Genomic DNA, 23,067 nt, shown 5'->3' with positions numbered 1-23,067 from the left:
TTTAAGAGCATACGTACATTTAAAATTAAAGTTTAAGCGATTATGCTTAATCGCTAATAAAATAAAATAAAAACGTCCTGTGTTTTTTTTTTCATTATAAAACTATGTTAAACTATTAATATAAACTGTTTTCTAAGTGAAAACAAAAAAGATCTTATTATGTAATTAATTCGATAACATAACAAGGCAAAAATCAACGACAAGACTTATTACAGACAGATAAAATGACAGCATTTACTATTCAACAAACATAAAATTAAATAACAACAGCGCAATATAATAGGTTGCACGTGTTGTATTATACAGTGTTATTACTTTAACACTTTTTTTGGCAAAATAAAGAAAAATCTTCCACGACAGCGCGGAACCGTCCAATCGAGTCAAATTCCCGTGACCCGGAAATGATGTCTGATACACGATCGCTTTTCCTCTCTAGTTGTCCTGTTATTTCTCCGGTGCTAATTTTAGTTTCACTACCGGCAGCTTCTCGGTTAGAAGTCTGAATGTGTTGATAAATTTTTATATATGTTTTTCGTAAGCTTACTATTTATATAACGATACATTTTTGGGAGAGATGGAGTATCCAAACCAGAGTGGGTTCAGACAGCGTAAGTTACGTACGTGATAATTCCCATTGTGATTTAGAGGCTTTAACAGTGAGCGGATAAATGATCTTATTTGCTATGTAATGCATGGTCAGTTGGAATGATGTGGTCAGTTGTGTGCTTGTTTGTTTTTTAAATAACTGTTTGCTATTTAAGCACATCAGACATGTTTCTTTCTATTTCCCAGTATCTTTATTCTTGCTCTGTTTTCTCTTTCTTAGCTCTGCATTTATTTGCTTGTTTACATACATACAGTACATCTGAAATCACTGTTTTAATTAGCGGATAAATCAAAATGAGTTGCATAATAGGCATGAATTACATTCCTTAACGTGTTGTGACTGTTTGCTATGGGCTTTTACCAACATTTACAGTTATTTGAGTAATATGGATGATAGCTCACTTACATATGGCTTCTTGTATTTTAGAGCCAAACGTCAGGATGCGAGGGACCCCGACGGACCCCAGTGACCCCAGTCTGTTATTTGACGACACTAGTGCTGCAGGGAACAAACATGACCGCAGTGCTGTGGGAAAAGGCCCTGATGTGTATCCAGGACAGGGATTGCTCTCAGACCCCATGTCTAACCTCGCCATGGCCTACGGCAGCAGTCTCGCCTCCCACGGCAAAGAGATGATGGACAAGAACGTACGTGATGTCTTGACACATGAAGCATTTTCAAGCCGTTTGAGTAGAATGGTCATACGTGTGGATGTCTGTGAGTTTGTTGTTGTGTAGACATGTGATGTTCACAGCTGTGTTGAAACAAGGCTGGTCTTGTTTTTCTCTGCAGAGGACGAGCGGTTTTGCGTTGTGGGATATGAATCTGAGCTGCAGGGTTGATTCTGTATTTTGATTAAATGGGTTATTATTTTGAAGTGGATTGTTAAATGACTCGTTTCTCTGTTTAATCCACAGCTGGATCGGTTCATTCCCATCTCTAAGCTGAAGTACTATTTTGCAGTAGACACCGTATATGTGGGCAAGAAGCTTGGACTGCTGGTTTTTCCCTACATGCATGACGTAAGACCACACTTACATTACGTTTTCCTTACTGCAGTGGGTGCCCTTGTCAAAAAGAAGTACACTTTAGCACACAAAGACAGCTTATTGTAGAAATATTATGCTTGGGGAAAAAAACTGTATATATTTACAGTATATATCTGTATCTGTATCTGTATCTATAACTGAATTCAGTGTAATGTGTATTGGACATTTAATTGCTTATTTACAATTAAATGAAAATGTATTATTATTTACATTTATTATAAATGCAATTAGTAGATTTTTTGGACTTTATTATATCTTCATATGTCACATGTTATAATTACTGGTTCAGCAAACTTGTTTTATAATTACTTCTTCTATTGAAACTTGTATGTCATGTATTTAAATACATTTGTAATTACACATTTGTAATGAAGTTGCAATTACATGAAGTTAAATTTATAATCAAGTGCTTTACATGTGCTTTAGTATGTTAGTCAACACATAAGTGTACATGCTGTGAAACAAGTACACTTCAGTGGCATTTTATGTCATTAATATTATACCTGCAGGCACAGTTTTTTAAAAACATATTTTTACGATTTGAAGTACACTACAAGTGCACTCAGTACAATTAAGCACACTTCTTTTTCACAGGGATCAAGCCACTGCATTTACTGAAAATTATTTGTGGATATGATTTAGGCATTTTAAGGTCTACATATAAAAATGATAATCCTGTCATTCTTCATTTCCTTTCTGCCGTGAACTAAAAAAAAGGGAAGTTTTGAAGACTCTTATTGTGACCACAGTCCATCAAGCTCTAAAAATGCTATATATATCATATGGACTTCAGAACTGTGTTTCTTTTTCATTGAACATTTTCTGAGTGCATGTTTGTGTAATGTTTTCTGTCTAGAACTGGGAGGTGAGCTATCAGCAGGACACTCCAGTCGCCCCACGGTTTGATATCAACGCCCCTGATCTCTATATTCCCGGTACGACTCCAGTGTTTCAGTTCATGAATTTTGATAAGTGCTGTGCAGTTTAACAATGCAAATGATTTTATTGCATATTCACAGAAAAAGTGTACAGTCATGGAAATAATACAGGTGATGTTTATTACATGCATGTTTGTGTTTGTTTTGCTCTCACTCCACAGTGATGGGTTTCATTACGTATGTCTTGGTAGCAGGACTGGCTCTGGGCACACAGAACCGGTAAGAGTGCTGAATGCTTATCTACAGATGATACTGTGAAAATGTATGACTTCGGACATGGCATTGCCTTGCACTTAGTGGACAAATTAATCACACAACATTGTTCTAGCTGTTAAAGATTTGCCCTTGATCCCTTCGATGGGGAATTTTTTTTCGCTTAATGATAAAATTTTAGCTGATGATTTTTTTTTTTTTTAGTTTTTGTTTTCGTTTAAGTTTTTTTTTTTTTTTTGGCAAAAATGCCTTTACTCAAACTGTTCTGATGTGACTTACTATGAATTCTCAAAGAATTAGCAATAATTGATTATTAAAATGGAATCATTTAACTCTACAAGGGGTGACGTATCCTGGGGGATACAGACATTTGAGAGGCTGTGGGGAGAGGCAGGGAAAGTGTAGGTCTCATTTCTTGGTTTCATGTTGAAAGGGTGTTGGTTGTGAATATTTAGATATATTGACTTTGTTAATATATTCTTTATTTAACTCACGGGTAGCATTTAAACCTGCACGGCCACCTGTAGTGGGATTTGATTTTTGTTGGTCGACCACTCCTAGGGAGGATGATAGTGGTCTTGAATTTCTTCCATTTGTAAACAATCTGTCTGACTGTGGATTTGTGGAGTCCAAACTCTTTATAGATGATTTTGTAACCTTTTCTAGCCGGATGAGCAAAAACAACTCTTTTTCTGAGGTTCTCAGAGATCTGCTTTGTTCATGCCGTGGTTCACTTACACCAGACCTGGGCATTTTACGGCCCCCGGGCCACATCCGGCCCTCTGGCTATCCTTGACCGCCCCGCGTGAGGTAATTGGTGAATTAAAAGTCAATCGCAAATAGGTGTAATTAGGTGCATGCAATACAACCGCACTGCTTTTAATTTTTTTAAGGTTGTATTATAATTCTTACTATTATTATTATTGTTATTAATAATAATTTCCATCCGTTCGTGTAACCGTATCTCAAATGTGTTCGTCTCAAAAATGCGAGTTTGCCGTTAGCCGTTCGGCATAAATAAGAAATTATTTTTTTCTTTTTTCTTATTTTTGTCTAAATATTTTTCTTCATCACACATCTTGTTTGGTCTTATTTCGTATCATTGCATGTTAAAAAATAATGTTTGTTATAAAGACGCAAAATGTGAAACTGCAGTCTTATTCGCATATAGCATTTTATAAACATATTTTATAAACTAAATTTTATATATTCAGCATAACCTATTTCTGTACCTATCTTAATTATTTAATCCATAAATTAGTAATTAAAACATTTAATTTTTTTAAGCGACATCCGTTTAATCTTGATCAACAACAACTAATAATGATCAACATGCGGCATCAGTACGTTAGATAATTTTAAAACGTCAAATAGCCTTCAATTTATAAGCTATAATTGCATCTGTCTCGGATGTAGACTGGTCAAGATTTATTTTAATAAACCTGTTTATGCGGAGTGTGGAAACTGTGTGATGCTAATCTTTGAAATACTTGCTTTCTTGTACAAAGTTGTGATGGTAGTTTTTGAAACACTGCAAAAAAAAAACAAAAAAACTTTTTCTGAATGTTCATTAAATACTGATGTGTGCTCCACATTTTCATTGTTTGATTATGTTTCATTTAATTTTTTTTTTTTTTTTTTTTTAAGTTATATAAAATATATTTAGCAGAACAGAGTTAAGTTCATTGCTCCGGCCCTCTGCAACTGCCCAGGTTTCTCATGTGGCCCCTTGGGAAAATTAATTGCCCACCCCTGACTTACACAAATATGATCAGACTTTTATAAATTCCTGTTCTTTAATCATTAAACCTGCATGGCCACCTGTAGTTGGAAATCTACTTAACATCTGATGAAAGTTGATCTAGTTCACATATTAACAAATGTTGGAGGTGCTTGCCTGTTTAAAAAGCTGTTGGTTTACATTTAAAAAAAATGCGTGAATTAAGTGCTTAAATTTTTTGTAATCTGTCTCTAAATGTTTGTATCTCAGGGGATATGTCACCCTTTTAGGGATATAAATCAAGATATAAAAATTTACAGTGCTGCTTGAAAGTTTTTGAACCCTTTAGAATTTTCTACATTTTGCTTAAATATAACACAAAATATCATCAGATTTTTACACAGGTCCTGAAAGTTGACAAAGAGAACCCAGTCAAACAAATGAGACAAAAAATATACTTTGTCATTTATTTACTGAGAAACAGGATCCAGTGTTAAATATTTGCTTGCTTGTCCTTCCACAACATTTCAGTTGGATTAAGGTCTGGACTTTGACTCGGGTATTCCAAATCATTAACATTGTTCTTCTTTAACAATTTTTTGGTATAATGACTTGTGTGCTTGTGGTCGTTGTCTTGCTGCATGACCCATTTTCTTCTAAGATTTAGTTCTCGGACAGATGTCCTGACATTTTCCTTTAGAATTTGCTGGTATAATTCAGAATTCATTATCCCGTCATTGATGGCAAGCCATTCTGGCCAAGATGCAGCAAAGCAGGCCCAAACCTTGATACTACCACCACCACCATGTTTTACAGATGGAATAAGGTTCTTATGCTGGAAAGTGTTTTTCTTTTTCCAAACATAACACTCATACCACTTCTTATTTAAAACCAAAAAGTTTTGTTTTGGTCTCATTTGTCCACAGAACATTTCTCCAGTAGCCTTCTGACTTGAGCCGTCTTGATCTGTAGCAAACTGCAGACTGACAATGTTTTTTTTTTTGTTTTTTTTTGGGAGAGTTGTAGCTTTCTCTTTGCAACTCTGCAATTCATGCCATGGTTGTTCAGAGTTCTCCTGATGATGGACTCATGAACGTTAATATTAACCATTGTGAGAAAGGCCTTTTTGTGCTTAAAAGTTACCCTGAGGACCTTTGCAACCTTGCAGACTATTACAAGTCTTGCTTTGGAGTGATTTTTGTTGGTCGACCACTCCTAAGGAGGATGATAGTGGTCTTGAATTTCCTCCATTTGTAAACGATCTGTCTGACTGTGGATTTGTGGAGTCCAAACTCTTTAGAGATGGTTTTGCAACCTTTTCTAGCCGGATGAGCAACAACAACTCTTTTTCTGAGGTTCTCAGAGATCTGCTTTGTTCATGCCATGGTTCACTTCCACAAACATGATCAGACTTTTATACATTCCTGTTCTTTAATTAAAACAGGGCATGCACTGGCACCTGATAGACATTCTATTAACTGATAACATATCTGAACAAATGGACTCTAATTTCACCTTAAAATTAACTGCGAATCCTAGAGATTCACATACTTTTGCAACTCACAAATATTTAACAATGGACCATTTTCTCAATAAATGAATGACAAACTATATATTTTCATCGCATTTGTTCGATCGGGTTCTCTTTGTCAACTTTCAGGACTTTTTGGTCATATTTATGCAGAAATATAGAAAATTCTAAAGGGTTCACAAACTTTTAGGCAGCACTGTATATATGGACTGTATATGATTTTGTGGCTTTTTTGTAGTCTTGACAAAACACATCATTGGAAAGGTCTGACAGTCAAGGCTGCATATTTGGTGACTGTTTTGTAATATAAGTGATATTGTGACAGAGAATGATATATTTGTGACAGAAAACTGCATCAAAAATGAAATAGAGTTTGGGTGTAATCTATTGGTTATTCTTGGTATAGTGCCCAAACAAAATCTCACAGAAACCACTTTTTTTTTTTTTTTTTTTTTTTTTGTGATATCAACTTTGATTTTATAGCAGTTAGAGTGCAACATTTTTTATTTGTATTTATTTTCTATAAAGTGAAATAAATAAATAAATAGTATACTACATTATCTTTACTGTAAACTTTAAACTTCTATAACTTTTTTACTTTCTTTTTTAAAATGCTTTTACCTCAGAAATAATCTGATATGTGTCTTCTTTAAAAAGAGACCAACCTTAGGTCTGCATTCCAAAGCATTCAGGAATTACAACCATGTTGTAACAAGCATTGATAAACACTTGTTCTGTTTTCAGTGAATTTAAACCCCTAAGGCAACGTATCCTGGGGAATACAAACATTAAAATAAAAAATAAGTGTTCAGTTAAAAAAAAAAAAAAAAAAAAAAAAAAAAAATCATGAAATTTTATTATTCAAGTCCCAAAAAGATGGAACATAGTAATAAACTAATTTTCTGATGTCTCTTTATGGTTCTGCCCTTTTTAGGTGACTTAAAGAGATAATTTCATGACTATAAAGTGCACTTATTTTGATGTGTTGACTAACATACTAAAGCACACTAAAGTACTTAAAGAGAGACACTTTCATGATTATTTATTAACACTTTTAAAGGAGAAGTCCACTTCCAAAACAAAGATTTACATATAATGTACTCACCCCTTTGTCATCCAAGATGTTCATGTCAGTCATAAAGAAATTATGTTTTTTGAGGAAAACATTTCAGCATTTTTCTCCATATAATGGACTGCTATGGTGCCCTGATTTTGAACTTCCAAAAGGCAGTTTAAATGTGGCTTGAAACAATCCCAAATGTGGTTGTAAACGATCCTAGCCAAGGAAGAAGAGTTTTATCTAGCGAAACGATTGGATATTTTCATTAAAAAAATTACAATTGAAGTACTTTTTAATCTCAAACCCTCGTCTTGCCTTTCTCTCCCTGAAAGCTGTGTATTCTGACTTAGGACAGTTAGGGTATGTCGAAAAACTCCAATCATATTTTCACCCTCAACTTCAAAAATCATTTTAAAATCATCCTACATCGCTGCAGAACTACCGACCCAGTCTTTGCAAAATGAACATGCAAAGAAGATCAAACAACCTTAATAAAAAAGGTAAAGCAGTGATATAGGATGATTCCGAAGTTGAGGGAGAACATGAGATGGGAGTTTTTCAACATACCCTAACTGTCATGAACCGAAACAAAAACAGTCCAAGCAGAGTAAGACAAGACGAGTGTTTGGCATTAAAAAGTATATAAATTGTATTATTTTTATGAAAATAACCAATCGTTTCACTAGATGGGATCGTTTACAACTGCATTTGGCATGGTTTGAAGCCGCATTTAAACTGCCTTTTGGAAGTTCAAAATCGGGGCACCATATCAGTCCATTATATGGAAAAAAAGGTTAAAATGTTTTCTTCAAAAAACATAATTTCTTTACGACTGAAGAAAGAAAGACATGAACATCTTGGATGTCAAGGGGTTGAGTACATTATTTGTGAATCTCTGTTTTGGAAGTGGACTTCTCATTTGAGTAAACTTTTTAAAAGTGCACTGTGTAATACTGTCAAATTAAAATTTTGCTTTAAGGTACTTTTAAGTTTAATTTTATTGATATCAAATCATTCTATTCACTTGATTTTTGTAATAATCAAGAATGTATATCTCTTTATTTATATTTTTATTCTTTATTAGTGGTATATTCCAATAATATATTGTAAGTGTGTGTTTTAAGAGGTTTTAAGAACTTCATTTAGAAGATGTTTTGTCACAATGGGGAACTGTGTTTTAATGATGCAGGGGAAAATGCTGACTTCCTTCTCTGTTTTTGCTTGTTAATGACGTTTTTCTGCCTGATTTTCTTTTCTCTGTTCTTGTTTTAGGTTTTCTCCAGAGATCTTGGGCATTCAGGCCAGCTCAGCCCTGGTATGGCTCATTATTGAGGTTTTAGCAGTTCTTCTCAGTCTGTATCTGGTAACGGTTAACACTGACCTCACCACCATCGATTTGGTGGCCTTTTCTGGATACAAATATGTTGGGTAAGGTCATTAGTTATCAATATCATAATTTTAACACAGGTATCCATGTTCAAACTGATTCTGCCAGTGTTTTGTGTTTTGGACTCTAGGTGGTGCTATCGGGTAATCTTTTGAATGTATGTATGTGTATATATGTATATATGTATATATGTGTATACATATATATACATATACATATATATATATATATATATATATATATATATATATATATATATATATATATATATATATATATATATATATATATATATATATATTCATTCAAAATTTTTATTCGTATTTATATATATATATCTTTGAAAATGAAACTGAGAAATAAAGTGAAATGATGAATTCACACACTTAAAGGATTAGTTCATCCGAAAATTAAGGACTATGCATTATTTATGGCTATTATATGCACTGGGATATTAATAGAGGAGCTGTTCTTAAGTTTCATTCATAATGTTTAAATCAGTGCTAACATTACTGCAAGCTTAGTTTAATCTAAAACATATTAATTGCCAGCTGTGTGGTTTTAAATGTATTCAAAGCAAGTCCTTGATTGAAAAATGCTTACACACTTCGAATGTGTGTTTATTGATTTGCACGCGATGTGCTTTTTTTTTTTTTTTAAAGCAAATACAGTTGTGTGAATTTGTGTTTGCTGTTTGTGATATTTGCTCAGGATGATCGTGGGAGTGATAGCAGGACTTCTATTTGGCCGGACAGGCTATTACCTCACTCTGCTCTGGTGCTGTGTCTCTATTTTTGTTTTTACGGTACGTATTGACACATATGTTGTTATTTCAAAGTTAAGCGTTAAAAAATAAGCGTTATTTTATTCTGACTCTATTATTTAACTGCAACGTTTATTTATTAAAAAAAGTTACACATGGTTTCACATGGAACTTCCATGTGAAAGTAATTTCTAAAAATAAATAGATAAATAATTTATAAATAAATAATATATAAATAAGTAAATAAATAAATAAATAAATAATACTAATGCTACTACTACTACTAATTCTGAAATGAAGAAAAAAAAAATCTTCAGATCTGATATTTTAGTAAATTGGAAAAAAAAAAAAATCTAGCCCAGTCTAAACCACATTCATATGTGAACTTCTTTTTTTTTTTTTTTTTTTTTTACTATTTATTAATCAAAGAATCCTGAAAAATAAAAAATATGAAGCAGCACAACTGTTTTCAACATGTTTATTGAGCAGAAAATCAGCATACTAGAAAGATTTCTGAAAGATCATGTGACACTGAAGACTGGAGTAATGATGCTGAAAATTCAGCTTTGAGCACAGAAATAAATTACATTTTACAATATATTCACATAGAAACCCCTTATTTTAATTTGTAATAACATTTCACAATATAATTTATTTTATGTGTTTTTGATCAAACAAATGCAGCTTTGCTGAGCAGAAGAAACATTTCTCAAAACACACACAAAACATTCTTACTGACCCAAATGTTTAAAACAGTGGTGTATATTCTCATTTACATTCATACAAATTGAATATTAAGTTAGCATTACAGCATATGCTTGAATGTCTAAATAGTACAGCAGATTTCAGTTTGAATCTCATTTAGCATCTGATCTCAGGACCTCAGATGTGAAAGTTCTTCTTTGTGTTTGGATGACAGATTCGCACATTACGGTTAAAGATCCTGTCTGAAGCGGCGGCAGAGGGGCGGTTAGTGCGAGGAGCCAAAAACCAGCTGCGAATGTACCTTACGATGGCCATTGCTGCAGCGCAGCCTGTGTTCATGTACTGGCTGACCTTTCATTTGGTCAGATAAGAGCAGGCGATGACGTCGAGGAACAGCCATATCGTTTGTACCGCAGCAGTCACAAACGTCTTTAGAGAAATGAGCCTATTTGCACACATGTAATAAACCAATGGACACACATTGTGCAGCTTCACAGCACAATATGAATGATCTGAACTGTAATTGCCCAGCCGTCTTTTGTATGTCTTTGGTTTGTACATTTCTAGCTTTTTTGTATAATGTACAGTGTAATTGTATTTTTTTTTATGTAAAACTGTTTATGTTTGCAGACAAAGGCCGTTGTCTAGATGCTATGGAACATTGAGAAACATGTATGTGACTGTTCGGTGGCCACAAACCAATGAAATTGGCTCTGTATGATGTCAGTTGTGTACGTGTGATGATTTCCTATAAATTAGTAAAGTGATCTGTCCTTGTTGTCACACTAACAGATGCATAAAGATACAGTCTTAAAGTTTTTTTTTTTTTTTTTTTTTTATGAATTTGCTTCATACATTTCAGGGTGAATTGCATTTTTGTTTTCATAACTTGTAAACTAAATAAATGGATGTTCCCAAGAGTTAGCTTGTATATTACTGTAACTTACTATCATAGAAGTTATTTTAATAAGAAATAATTGTGGATGATTATAATTTCAGAAACTCACAACTCTGTTTAATAATTCCTGAAAACTGCAGAAATCAATCTGATCAAAATCACCAGGTCATTATGTTGCATCACAGTGACATAGCTAAAATAAATAGAATAGAATAGAATAAAATAAAATAATTAAGAAAAAAAAATTGTAATAAAGTTGTAAAACTAATGTTAGCAACAAATATATTAGAGAAACAATTATGTTACTCTAATGAGTAATGACAAAGAAAGCCTTTTTTTCATGCATTTTTCTACCTTAACTTTTCTTCTTTCAGATTACTGGAAAGGACACACGCAAAATACACATTAAAGTGTTTGTTTTATTTGAATCTGTAGATTTCACATATACAGTAAATATCTTTTACTCAAAATAGGTTTCACTCATCTTCAGCAGCACGCATTTGTACATCATTCACATTGATTTATATAACATTTTTATTCCTAAAACATGGTGAAAATGTCTGAAAAGTGATAAAAGGAGAAATCCAAAATCCCTTTTGTAATCCCATTAACTGTAATATGTCAAAGAAAAAACAATTTTGTGTTTGACAAACAATTTTATCCAATGTTTTGGAAAATTTATAATACAAAACATTTGTCTTAATGTAATTAAGTATCTCTTTCACCAACTGTATTCACCTGCTGTCTTGCTTTAAACTTTAAAATATTGTTTTTAGTTTGACCGACAGGAGTGCACAAGAAAGAACAAGACAAAGCACAAACCAGTACTTAGTTTAAGTTTCAAATGTATTCCCTGATCATTTTAATTGGTTCTCCCTTTACTCATATTGTAATTTACCTCTTTTTGCTGTTGTTACCGTAACATTTTAACAGTATTTAACAGTTACAGTTTAATATAAAAACAATATATTAAATACGTTTTTTATCAGGCACATTGTCTAAAGCAATTTCCCTGGTTTTTTGGCTCCCACTGGATGTCATGCAAAAACAACCTTTGACTGTCGTCAGCGAACACACGTTCTAATCGAGCAGCAACCTTCCGGTCTCTCTTGAAACCAACAGAAGTGACTTAAAGTGCAATACATCGACTGGCTGCTAGAGACTTCCATAAACACCCCATGAATGGCAAACATTACAGCAGAAAAAATATGTTCACAGCCTGGTACAAAAACTGGTTTTGGTCTATATAGTTAGGTGTGTGTGGTTTCAGCAACCCCCTATGTCCTGCCTCTTTGGTCATTTTCGATTATATGGGCGTGAAGTGAGGTGCAGTGTTGCCAACTTCTTTCAATGGAAAGTACCTGGCTTGAAAAGTCCCCAAATGTCGCTAGATGACATCATATGCTAATTGTCTTGCCTCTTTGGGCTCACATACTGCATCTTAATGCAGCCAAATTCTCATTAAAATGGTTTTCAGTGATATTTTTTTATAGATATATTGATATATTTTACTGTTTCTGTTGTCAGACAGTGGGATGAATATGAAATATGGATTTGAAACACAGCCAACTGAGATTACATTATCAGGTCTCCAAAATATTAAGCAACAGAATATCTCTGTTTTTAACTGAAACCACTGCTCTTCTTGTCGGCAGTCCCTGAAGTCGGCAGTCCCAGAGAGCCTCAGAAACAAAATAAAGTTTGTACAAGAAGTCGCTAGATTTGTCGCTAGGCACTAAGTCACTAAGGGGGTCTAAAAAGTCGCTAAATCTAGTGACAAACTCGCAAAGTTGGCAACACTGGTGCGGTGATATGCTGCTAAGATGATGACGGCTGGCTCCGCCCACTATGGGCTTCAAAAATGCTCTTAAGAACCTATGGGTGACGTCACTGGTGATGCTATTGTCCGTACTTTAAAATGTTACAAAATGCTAATTTCTAATTGTTTATAAAATATATTAAATTTTCAACAAATTGTTAAAAAATAAATAAAATACGATTCAGTGGAATGCTCATAAAGACTTCACTTGTTTAATTTCTTACTGAGTCAACGATTTTTGACCTTTTTTTTTTTTTCACATGTCGTCACATGCTAGCGTTACGTTGTAATTGATACAATCTTTATTTGAAGCGTGAATTCACATTCAAAAGGTGATTTACTCTATTTTGATCAATACCATAGACAATGTTTGCGTGGGTTGCAATGTGCCTAAACATGCTACTGGGAACAAATTTAAATTTATAAAACAAAGATTGTTGTTGAGTTAACATGAAACATATTAGATTGCGCAGTAAAGTGTAAAAATAACCATCAGGCTGTTGGCCTTTCACTTAGGTCTAGTTTTATTACTACAAAAAAATGTATTATAATTATCTGATTACTCAAATAATCGTCAGAATAATCGACAGATTACTCGATTACCAAAATAATCGTTAGGTTCATCCCTAACGGTAAGCCAGACACACTAAAAATGGGATGAAACAAAGTGGTATTAAAGCGTTTATGCCACACTGACCTGTCATAGGTGAGGCTCAATGGACAGAGTGGCATGACCGACTCAATAGTGCAAGTAGAATGTGTTTGCGAGTACCACTGAATGGACAGTGTGGCACAAACTCTTTAATACTGCACTGTTTTGTCCCACGTTTGATGTGTTTGGCTTCCCATACTGATGCTAATACTGTTGCATTGGTGGTATGGAGGGAAGAAGACCAGAGGCCGTTTGTGGTTGTCAGTGACAAAGAGGCTTTGTTATGCTGAATAAACAGCTTTTGTCGCCTAATCTTCAACATATGTTACAGTAAACAATAGTTTTGGATCAAACTATTTTTAGAGTTTACATCACAAAAATAATATAAGAGAAGTCACAGACTTTTTTTGCAACAGGTAGGATTCTGTTCTGTTTTTACACTCCTCTTCCATTCCTATGGTATCTGTAAACGGCAGTTGACTGTCACACAACTCTGGCTGAAATTCAATGATGTCAAAGCTGTAATGTGATTTGTTATTAAGGCACACATGATCCAAGTTGATTTAGTGGTAGGTACTACAGACTCTCGTGTCCCCCAAATAATAAGACCATCTCTGTATTAAGGCAATAGCAGGCGGCACCATTTGTGAACTTAACGTGCGTGGCTTTCAGTGTCGTCTACTTACAGTAATTTTAGTTTAATTAGTGCAAAATAGCTTGCTATGTCGCTTGATATCCAAACTGGTATTTCTTAAACATTATGTATTTGCTATGATGTTGCTTTAATGCGCTATCATCTGTGTTGGGGGTAATGCATTACAAGTAACGCGAGTCACATTATCAGATAACTTTTTTAATGTAACTAGTAAAGTAACACATTACTTTTAAATTTACAACCAAATATAAGAGTTTCTGAATAAGCAAGCCAAGCCAAGCCCAGATGACAAAAAGTAACACAAAAGTAATAAAATAAGTATTTTTTTTAAATGGAGTAACGCAATACTGTAATGCATTACTTTCAAAAGTAACTTTCCCCAGCAATGATTATCATAATTATAAACACCCTGTTTTTTATTGACCTGAGACCAGTGACACACAGTCCTTCTTTACAATCATTTGAGCATAAAAACGCTCTGAAGTTTTACTTTCTAGGCCTTAATCAGTCCACAGGCCTGTAGAACTTCAGAAACAGCTGGTATAAGATCATTGACATAGTCCCAGAGATGATCATCTCTTATGGGCACTGTGTTTGGTGTGTAAGAAAAGTCTTTAAAGTGGTACATGCGAGCGACTGAATTGTTCACCCTGACCGTGAAGGCCCCGTTCACAGTGGCCAGCAGGCCATGGACAGTAGTCTTCAAAACTAGCCGAGGGTTTACTATAATCTTGAAGTTGTTGAAAACTTTGGGGGGGTTGGGTAGTCGATCGATATAATTTAAAATATTCGTTCCCTGTACGTTTTTCCATTTGTCTTGCTCATAATCCTTATGAGCCTTTGCATTAAATGGGAACACATTATTCTCAAACTCAAAGCCCACATGGGAACCGTACCTATTCTCAAGCTCAGGCAACAACTCCCTCCAGGTTTTCACTTTGAAAGGCAGAATGAGTTCATCCATGTCATGTAGAGCCAGATAGCGACTTTGGTACATGTAACGGTACACACAGTCATTAAGCGCAGGGATTTGCCCATAATAGTGCAGCTGACCTGGTGACTCATTTATCTTCCAGCCGTGGGACACGCTGATGTGCTTTGTAATCGTCCACGGGATGACCTCCACGAAACCGCTTTTCTCATAGTAGTCCAGAACCTTCTGTGTGTCCGAATCACAGTTGGTTTTATATATCACCACCCTCTGAGCACCAAGCAGTCTGAACATCTCCATGGACTGGACTAAATTCAGCACACTCTTGTAGTCGTACATGACAGAGATGCAGATCGTAAACTCATACGGGTAGGTTGTTGGAATGTTTATGTTTCTAATAGGTTGAAAAGATGTTATGCTCCCCAAGTTGGCTCTGGCTGCTATTGCAACATGCGTCGGTGACAAACATGTGCTACTGAGTGGGCATGTGATGCTAGCAGTGCCATATTCAAAGTTAAAGTGGTCGGTATGAATTGAGAATTCAGCTGGTGACGTCACGTTCCTCCCATTGCAGCACATCACACAACTGGATGTCACATGCTCATATCGGTGAACAATGGCAATCATCTTTATCTGTTTCTTTTCGAAACGATGCTCCATGTAAGAGCCAATCATGTATGTGTTAAGGTTGTTGACTTTAATCACAGGCCTGTCCTTCACTTGAACATCACATGCCTTTGGAGGCAGAGGACTGATGGGTTTGTGGTAGATGTGTGGTTTTTGGAATAAAGCTTTAAAGGAATCTTGGATGTAAATGAAGATAATAAAGAAAATAATTAATAAAAAGCAAGAAATATAAAATAACTTCAATGCACAATTATTCTTCAAACGCTTTGCTTCTGATCCACTCTCTAGTCGGTCATCACTTTTCCCTAAAGAAAAGAAAAAACACAAATTTTATGGTTGTCTCTATTTAGCAACCAGGGGTGTCAAATATGTGTTGTATAATAATGATATATTGATTAACAACTAGAACTGTCAGTGACTAACAAAGAGCCAGTCTAAATAATTACATTATTTAATTATTAATTAATCTAATAAACTGCAAATAATTATATATCAATATTTGCTGGGGAAAAAAAAAGAACTGAACATGAACTGAACTGTTAAACATGAATTGTTGCAGGCAGAAGCGTGTGTACATTTGTATGTTTCTTACACACATCTTTTTACGTAAGAAGACAATGATTCATCAACTGGGGTTGTATGGATTACCGTCATCATCCTTAGATGACCCACATCTACTATGCATAAAATTGTATTGTCTTTTTTTTCCCCTCAAACTCTTACACTGAAAAAGTGCATATGCCGTCAATACTCTAATGAACATTTTATAGTTGATCCGACTTAAATCATTTACTTTTCTGTCTTGTCTTGTCATTTAAACTATTTGCTTCACATCAAATAAAAATGTTTACGCTCTGTGAAACCACATAACCACTAACCTCATAGAAGTTTGGTTTTGTGTAGTTAGACGGAAACCAAACATAATTTTGAAAAAGGTGGTTATTCCAAAGCATATTCCAAGGCCTATTCTAAAGCCATGATTGGTTGGTGTTAAGTAAAGCAATGAGTGTTTGCACAAGTGAGTTGTTAGTGTGAGGCACTTATGAATTTGTGTGGCCATTTTGATTGGTTGTGTTTGAACAAGGAAATCAAGATAATTCCTGTTAGATTTTTGTGTGTTACATAGAGAATTGTTTGTTGTATTTTGCAAAAAGAGTTTTATGAAATTGAAAACTGAGTCAAAGGCAGAGATACGGTTTTGCAGATTTGGTGTGTGATTCTGGTGTTTGAGTGTCAGGTTTCAGAAATTGAAACGATTTTGTGTGTAAGCAGTTGAAAAAACTGTAATAAACAGATTTAATCAATGCTTTTATTCGCATATAAACACATGCACATAATTTTATATGGATTCATTTTATGATGCCTTTTTGACTTTTTTTTTTTTTTAAATCTTCTAAGTTTTGATTACATGGGACTGTCACTGGGAAAAAGAATGATTTCAGGTTTCATTATAAAATATCTAAATTTGTGTTTTGAACATAACCAAAGTCTGACGGTTTTGAACTACAAGAGGTAAATGATGATTATAACAATGATTTCCTTGAAAAATGAAGCTGATGACATTTTTCTAGTGAACTGATGTTTTTATAGTTGTAACTGTTGTAAAATGTATTGAAATCTACGAGGAGTTTATAATGTTGACCTTACATTCTAGTGTATTTTTCCACTTATTTCTTTTCTTTTTTTCTTTCTTTTTTTTTTTTTAGGTTAATGCATGTTCATCTGAAATATGAGTGATTTTTTCAATGACACATGGACATTAGGAATGTTATGCTATTATTAAGCCATGCAGTTTCAAAACAGTTAGATGCAAACTCCTCCGTTGAGATCAAAACAAGTCACCTTTGAGATTTGTGTAGATCTGACAAGAAAGTATTTTTAAGAGCAGGGGTTTTGCACGCTCTGGTTTCTAATTTACAAAAGCACACGTTTAAGTCAAGTCAAGTCAAGTCGAGCTTTATTGTCATTCTTCTACATGTGTGGGCATATAGTGGAATGAGATGTTGTGTCTCACAGGACCAATGTGTTTTTGCAACGTGAAGTATTGTAGCCAATCACCAGCATCTTTGTTGAAAGCAAAGGCAAGTCAGGAGTGTTTTTTATAGGTTAGTCAGAATCCGCTCTGAACTTATTTTTGTTTCCGCAAGTTTACAGAGTTTGACACGCTGACAGATCTACCTATTATAATGACAGAGAGGAAACAATACACACTGTGTAAATAAGAGATTGGGGTTGGTTTGGGGGGTCTTTCTCACCTTGTGTGTCTTTTTCACCTTTGGATTTCACTTGATGTAATAAGCATTTTGAAATCTCTGACTCTCGAGAGTGTAAAAAGCTTACTTTTTGCACGGTCAGGTTCTGGCAGGAAAGACCCCTATCATACTTAATCATTTTGTTACATAAAAAATTATGATTAATATTAATATGATTCAGCTTATAAAATGATATATGCCTAGCTAAAGATATTGTTGGCAATGTGGACTACTTGTCAAAACTACTAGGTTTTGAATACTATTTTGCACTTTTAAGAAAATGCCACCAACTTTCTCCCAGTTCAACCGAACTCAACCTTTAAGTAAATCCTTAAAAAATGGTATAACAATAAATGTATGTACGCAGTGCTTTTGTAATAGAACATAGCCTAACGGTACACATGTACGCACTTCCTGCAGTGCTTCGCAGCTTTTATATACTGTATATAAAGAGTCCAGATGCAAAAGTGCCGTTTGAAATTTTCTTCTGAAATGAGCATTTTTATCAGGTTCAGTATTTCATTTTATTCCGCTATATTTGTGTAGATCCAGTAGCTATTTCACTTTAATGACAATACTAGGTTTTTAGAAGAAAATTTCAGACGGCACTTAGAGGCTTTTGCCTCTTCACTCTTCAGTGTTCATACATTGAATATATTGTTAATGTAATAATTGGTTTTAAAACAATAAGCTAAAGAGAATGAAAGTAAAACCGAAAGTAGGCTGTAGACCAACTGCTTCACGATAAGCTATTAGCTTTTAAAAGCTTATATAACAGGACATTTAGACTGAAAAGGAAATGTTAGACAAAAGATACGAAGAAGAAGGGGAAAAAAAAAAAAAATGTTTACAGTACCTCTTGAAAACATTCCGACAGAACTGAGAAGCATTCACTAAGAAACAGTGTTCAACATCCGTTAAGCTTTTCAGTATGACTGGCTGAAACAGACGCATTTCACCGAAATATCCAGCGCGAGTTTACAAAGCGTGTCGTATGCCATCATAAGTTTCCATTTTCTTCTTTTGCTCTTTTATGGCTAGTTTATATATTCATGGTCTTGCTGGTAGAACTGAATGCAGTTGAGAAATGTCGCTCCAATGTGTTTAATATAATGTGCTGATGTGTTGGATGAGCTGGGTTGTGCAACACATAGGGCAGGGACGTTTCAAATATTTCTTCAGAGATATCTTCCCTAAACCTGCTGTAACAGTTACTGATATGAACTGTAATTTACTGTTAGGCGTTTTAATACTCACTAAAAAATGTTAGGTTAAAAATCACCCAACTAGTAACCCAACTATGGGTTGGTAAACCACCTTCTCATCTGTGGATTATTATAATCCAATGAACTGGGTTAAAATCCAGTTTGGTTAAAAGTTACTCAACAGTTGGGTTAATTATTTATATTAATTCCAATCAGTATTTATTTATTTAATAAGATATATATATATATATATATATATATATATATAATATTACTTAAAATACTATACAGATTTTATTCAAATATGCAAATAATACATTTTTAACAAATATATTTTAAAATGTAAAATAGTTTTAGAGAGTACAGTAAATTAAATGTTTACAAAGTAAATGTACAAGAATGTAAAGAAAATCCTAAACACACAAATGTGCACATACAACTGACATATTTTGAAGATGTACACTTCAAAACCAATCGATATGTATCAATTCACATTTATTCACACATATGTGCACATACAGTACACAAATAAAACAAACATAACATATAAACATATGACAATGATAATTAAAATAAATAAATAAATAAAAATCTGCTGGCTGCTGGAACTACTGATGATCAGTAAAATTAAAAGTTTTGACTAATCACTAAACGTTTTTGAGGAGGCAGTGTGCTGAAGGAACTCCTCCTGGCATATTAAAGACTGTGTGCAGCAAAAACTTCCACATGGGAGCAGAGGCTTTGGGTAGTTGATGTACACGTGGAAAAGTCTGAAACACAGATCCACTGCTTGTAGTAAGGTCTCCTGTTCCATTGGCTCCCCACTGAAAATGATAAAAACTTGGGAGAAGTTCTTGGAATTAGTGATGCAAATGCTGGTGTCATCCAGTAGCGTGAAATTTTCTTCACCCACTCTTTTCTCTGTCATAAGATGAAGCAGAAGAAGAAACATTTTTCAGATAAACTAGTAAACAGAGCTGCTCAATTATGGCAAAAATATTATAAACAATTATTTTAGTCAGTATTGAAATTTATGATTATTTAGCTTGATTATTGCTAGGTGTTATGAACAGTCTTTCATGAAATTAGTAATTTTAAATATGAGTTAAGTTTCACAATTATCAATACTTAATCAAAAGCTAGCACTGCCTAAATTTTACCATACTTACATATTGAATAATTTGTTTGTTAAGTTTGGATGTAAGCAGGAGCAAAAGTACACATGGAATGCAGCGGCCACACACTAATCATTTCACCTCGTTTAGCTTTTTTCATAATTGGAAGTCATAATTGAACTTGAAAACCTATATGTATCACTAATTTAAATAGTTTACTTACCTTGAAATGTTTCAATTAACCTGCAGAGATTCCACTGTTGCAATTTTTCCTTCACAAAAGAATCCACTGTCTAAAACATAAGTATAAACACATTTAGTACAACATGTTTAAAAAACAAGAAAAACTGTCATAGCTTCATAAGAGAAATGGCTGTATTTAGAGGTTATTCTAATAAATCCATAACAATATTCAATATGAATAAACCATAAAAACACTTTTAGTGTTATTACAATTAATTAGCGCTGGTTGCTTTCCAAACACTTTCCTGATTTGACCAGCAGGCATCAGAATACGGTTGTCACACCAATAAATAACTGTACTGTGTGTGAACATAACAATATTAAGGACTCAAATACGGTATTGATAACCATATTCTGCTGCTGTGTGAACGTGGCCATACTGGATTGACAAGTTAAAGCCACTGTCGCATTTAGCATTTGCCGTTTCCCATTTAAAAAATTACTGCGACCTAACAAACTGTAGCCCCTACGGTGAAATGGATCAATAATATGGTAACATGGAGACACCATATTATTCTCCCGATAACACGTGTCCTGCTCAGATGCAAGCCAGAGCTCGTCAGATTCCTTCATATTTGCAGGCTTATGATGAAGCCTTCTGCCAGTTACTGGGCCTTATAAACCATATCAGTAGGCGAAGATAGACCATGCAGTGGCACCGTTGACCCTCAGTGGGCAGGCCAAGCTTGCCTCAACTGGGGTACAGCTGATAAGGCGTGAGTTATCATCTCTGCAGTATGGACCAGGTCCCGCCATAGTTAGTGGGAGCAACATAGATACTGGGCTCAACGACTTGGTAGAGCAGTTAAATGTTGCGAGATCTCCGTCCGCTTCCCATTACATATCTCCAGTACCACAGCAGCGAGAAAACAGCCAGTCAGAGTGTGAGTTCAGTAGTGGCACTGCATCTCCTTTTTCTGAGCAAGTGGAACAAGCTTACCAACCGTCATTAGGCCAGAGGCTAAAGCAGTCCCAGCCATCTCATTACCTGATATAGGGCCACCCACTTCCTGCCTTGGAGCACCCAGGGATGCCACCCATCAATCAGTACTGTGGCAGACATCTCAGACTACAGCTCATATGGTGTACAGCACACCCACACTACAACCCAGACAGCAGGAAATTATGAGAGACAAACAGCAGTACACAGCGCAGGGTCATATCCTTCATCCTATAATCTTGTATCCTCTTTGCCTCAGACCATCACATCAGTGAAGCTGCCAATATCCACAACCATACATCGAACTCTGGTGCCACCAGCTTACCAATTACACATCCCTGAACATGGTTGCAGGGCAAATCGATGCCTGTGTTAGACCCATATCAGCCTTTACCTGTGATCATTGAACATTATACTCTTTAGTCCCTCATGCAGACTTCAGAGCAGAACAGGTATCTTCCTCCAGTAGCACCCACCATGCCATGTCTGGCAGCCCTGGCACATCCAGCATACCAGCTGGTACCAACGCTACTGTAAAAAAGAACGAGGGTACAACTTCCGGTGAGGCAGCGTAAGTAGTATACCAATGGTATTTTGAGTGTTAATTAGCTAAGAGGCTAAGTGTTTTTTGGACCATTGTTTACTTTGTAAAGTTGCAAAACTTTATGAGAGATTATGGTGCTTAGGGGCAACGTGTTTTTCGAAGTTGTGTTCGCAGATCGTTGGCGAGTTTGGGTTGCTAAATCTTGAATGACCCAACTAGTGATGTGACATTTGAAACAAGCCATCGGAGCTTGTGTTAAGGGGTGTGCCAGATGAAGCCCTGATTTGAGGCTTGTGTTGTTAATGTAGAAATCATGAAACCAGTGAGAAACGAAGCCTCACTGGCCACGTTCACACTGTCAGTTTTTGGGATTGACAGCCGCATTTACTTACAGGTGTGAGTCTCAAAATGTCTTGTTTACACAGCAGCTTACAAACGTTTTTCGAATACTGTCTGTATGAACATGCAACAGGAGTCAAGCCCGTATTTCTTACAAGTAACCATAGCAACAGTGACCAAAGCACAGTGTTAGGAAGGTTACTTTGGAAATGTAATAGGTTACAGATTACAAGTTACTTTATTTAAACTGTAATAAGTAGTGTAACTTTTTAATTACTTTATTAAAGTAATGTAACTTATTACTTTTAATTACTTTTTGATTACTTTTCTAAATTTCTAATATCTTCAACTGTTAATCATATTGAAACATTTAAACCAGGCAGAGTTAACTTTACAGTAGCACTCAACACTGATTACTGTCAGACTTTCAAAATCCTTTATCACTTGAATTATGATTATAATAAGTAAGGGACAACATACATCTTTATTTTGCGATAACAACTGGCTGAATGTACATTATCTCACTTATTACACAGCTGCTAATAGATTATTTAGATGTCTCGTGTCAAAATTATTAGACACGAAACACTGATCTGAGTCGAAATATTTGAACGCAAAGCTTCCATCAAGAAATCAGTTGCTAGCAAACGGCAAGTTCAAACTAGACATTTTAGGGACACAGTGCAGTCATACCAGTTTTCTTACACAACATTTCACCACATAAATAATTAAGTAGTAATACTAGTTTGTTAGTTATCTTATAATCCATTACAGTGTACAGCAGCTGCGTTTGTATGAAACAATAGAGCAAGTACACGATACCAGGATGACAGAATTAAGAAATTGTCCACATAATATTGAATTAAGCTTCAAT

General features: G+C 34.8%; 2 protein-coding genes across 3 annotated transcripts; one reads left to right on the top strand and one right to left on the bottom strand.

Annotated features, from left to right (window-relative positions):
- The first annotated feature begins 401 nt into the window (after nucleotides 1–401).
- Nucleotides 402–10,875, top strand: yif1b (Yip1 interacting factor homolog B (S. cerevisiae)). Of its 2 annotated transcripts, none has more exons than XM_051134926.1 (8): nucleotides 402–608; nucleotides 1,034–1,254; nucleotides 1,525–1,629; nucleotides 2,513–2,591; nucleotides 2,756–2,813; nucleotides 8,391–8,546; nucleotides 9,217–9,310; nucleotides 10,188–10,875. In XM_051134926.1, the coding sequence occupies exons 1-8, from the start codon at nucleotides 575–577 to the stop codon at nucleotides 10,341–10,343; spliced, it is 903 nt and encodes a 300-aa protein (XP_050990883.1). In that variant the 5' UTR covers nucleotides 402–574; the 3' UTR covers nucleotides 10,344–10,875. The 2 variants fall into 2 exon arrangements, with proteins under 2 accessions (XP_050990883.1, XP_050990882.1); XM_051134925.1 differs by having other exon boundaries at nucleotides 402–617.
- A 2,050-nt stretch (nucleotides 10,876–12,925) lies between these two features.
- si:zfos-464b6.2 (uncharacterized) lies at nucleotides 12,926–18,960 on the bottom strand. Its single transcript, XM_051134922.1, has 2 exons — nucleotides 18,664–18,960; nucleotides 12,926–15,860 (listed from the first exon to the last, which is right to left on the bottom strand). The coding sequence occupies exons 1-2, from the start codon at nucleotides 18,695–18,697 to the stop codon at nucleotides 14,491–14,493; spliced, it is 1,404 nt and encodes a 467-aa protein (XP_050990879.1). The 5' UTR covers nucleotides 18,698–18,960; the 3' UTR covers nucleotides 12,926–14,490.
- Between the last annotated feature and the right edge of the window lie 4,107 nt (nucleotides 18,961–23,067).

The sequence above is a fragment of the Labeo rohita genome, chromosome 18, assembly GCF_022985175.1.
Source record: "Labeo rohita strain BAU-BD-2019 chromosome 18, IGBB_LRoh.1.0, whole genome shotgun sequence".
Taxonomy (NCBI): Eukaryota; Metazoa; Chordata; class Actinopteri; order Cypriniformes; family Cyprinidae; genus Labeo; species Labeo rohita.
The sequence above is the reverse complement of the archived record's forward strand: the minus strand, read 5'-3'. Positions and strand labels throughout refer to the sequence as shown.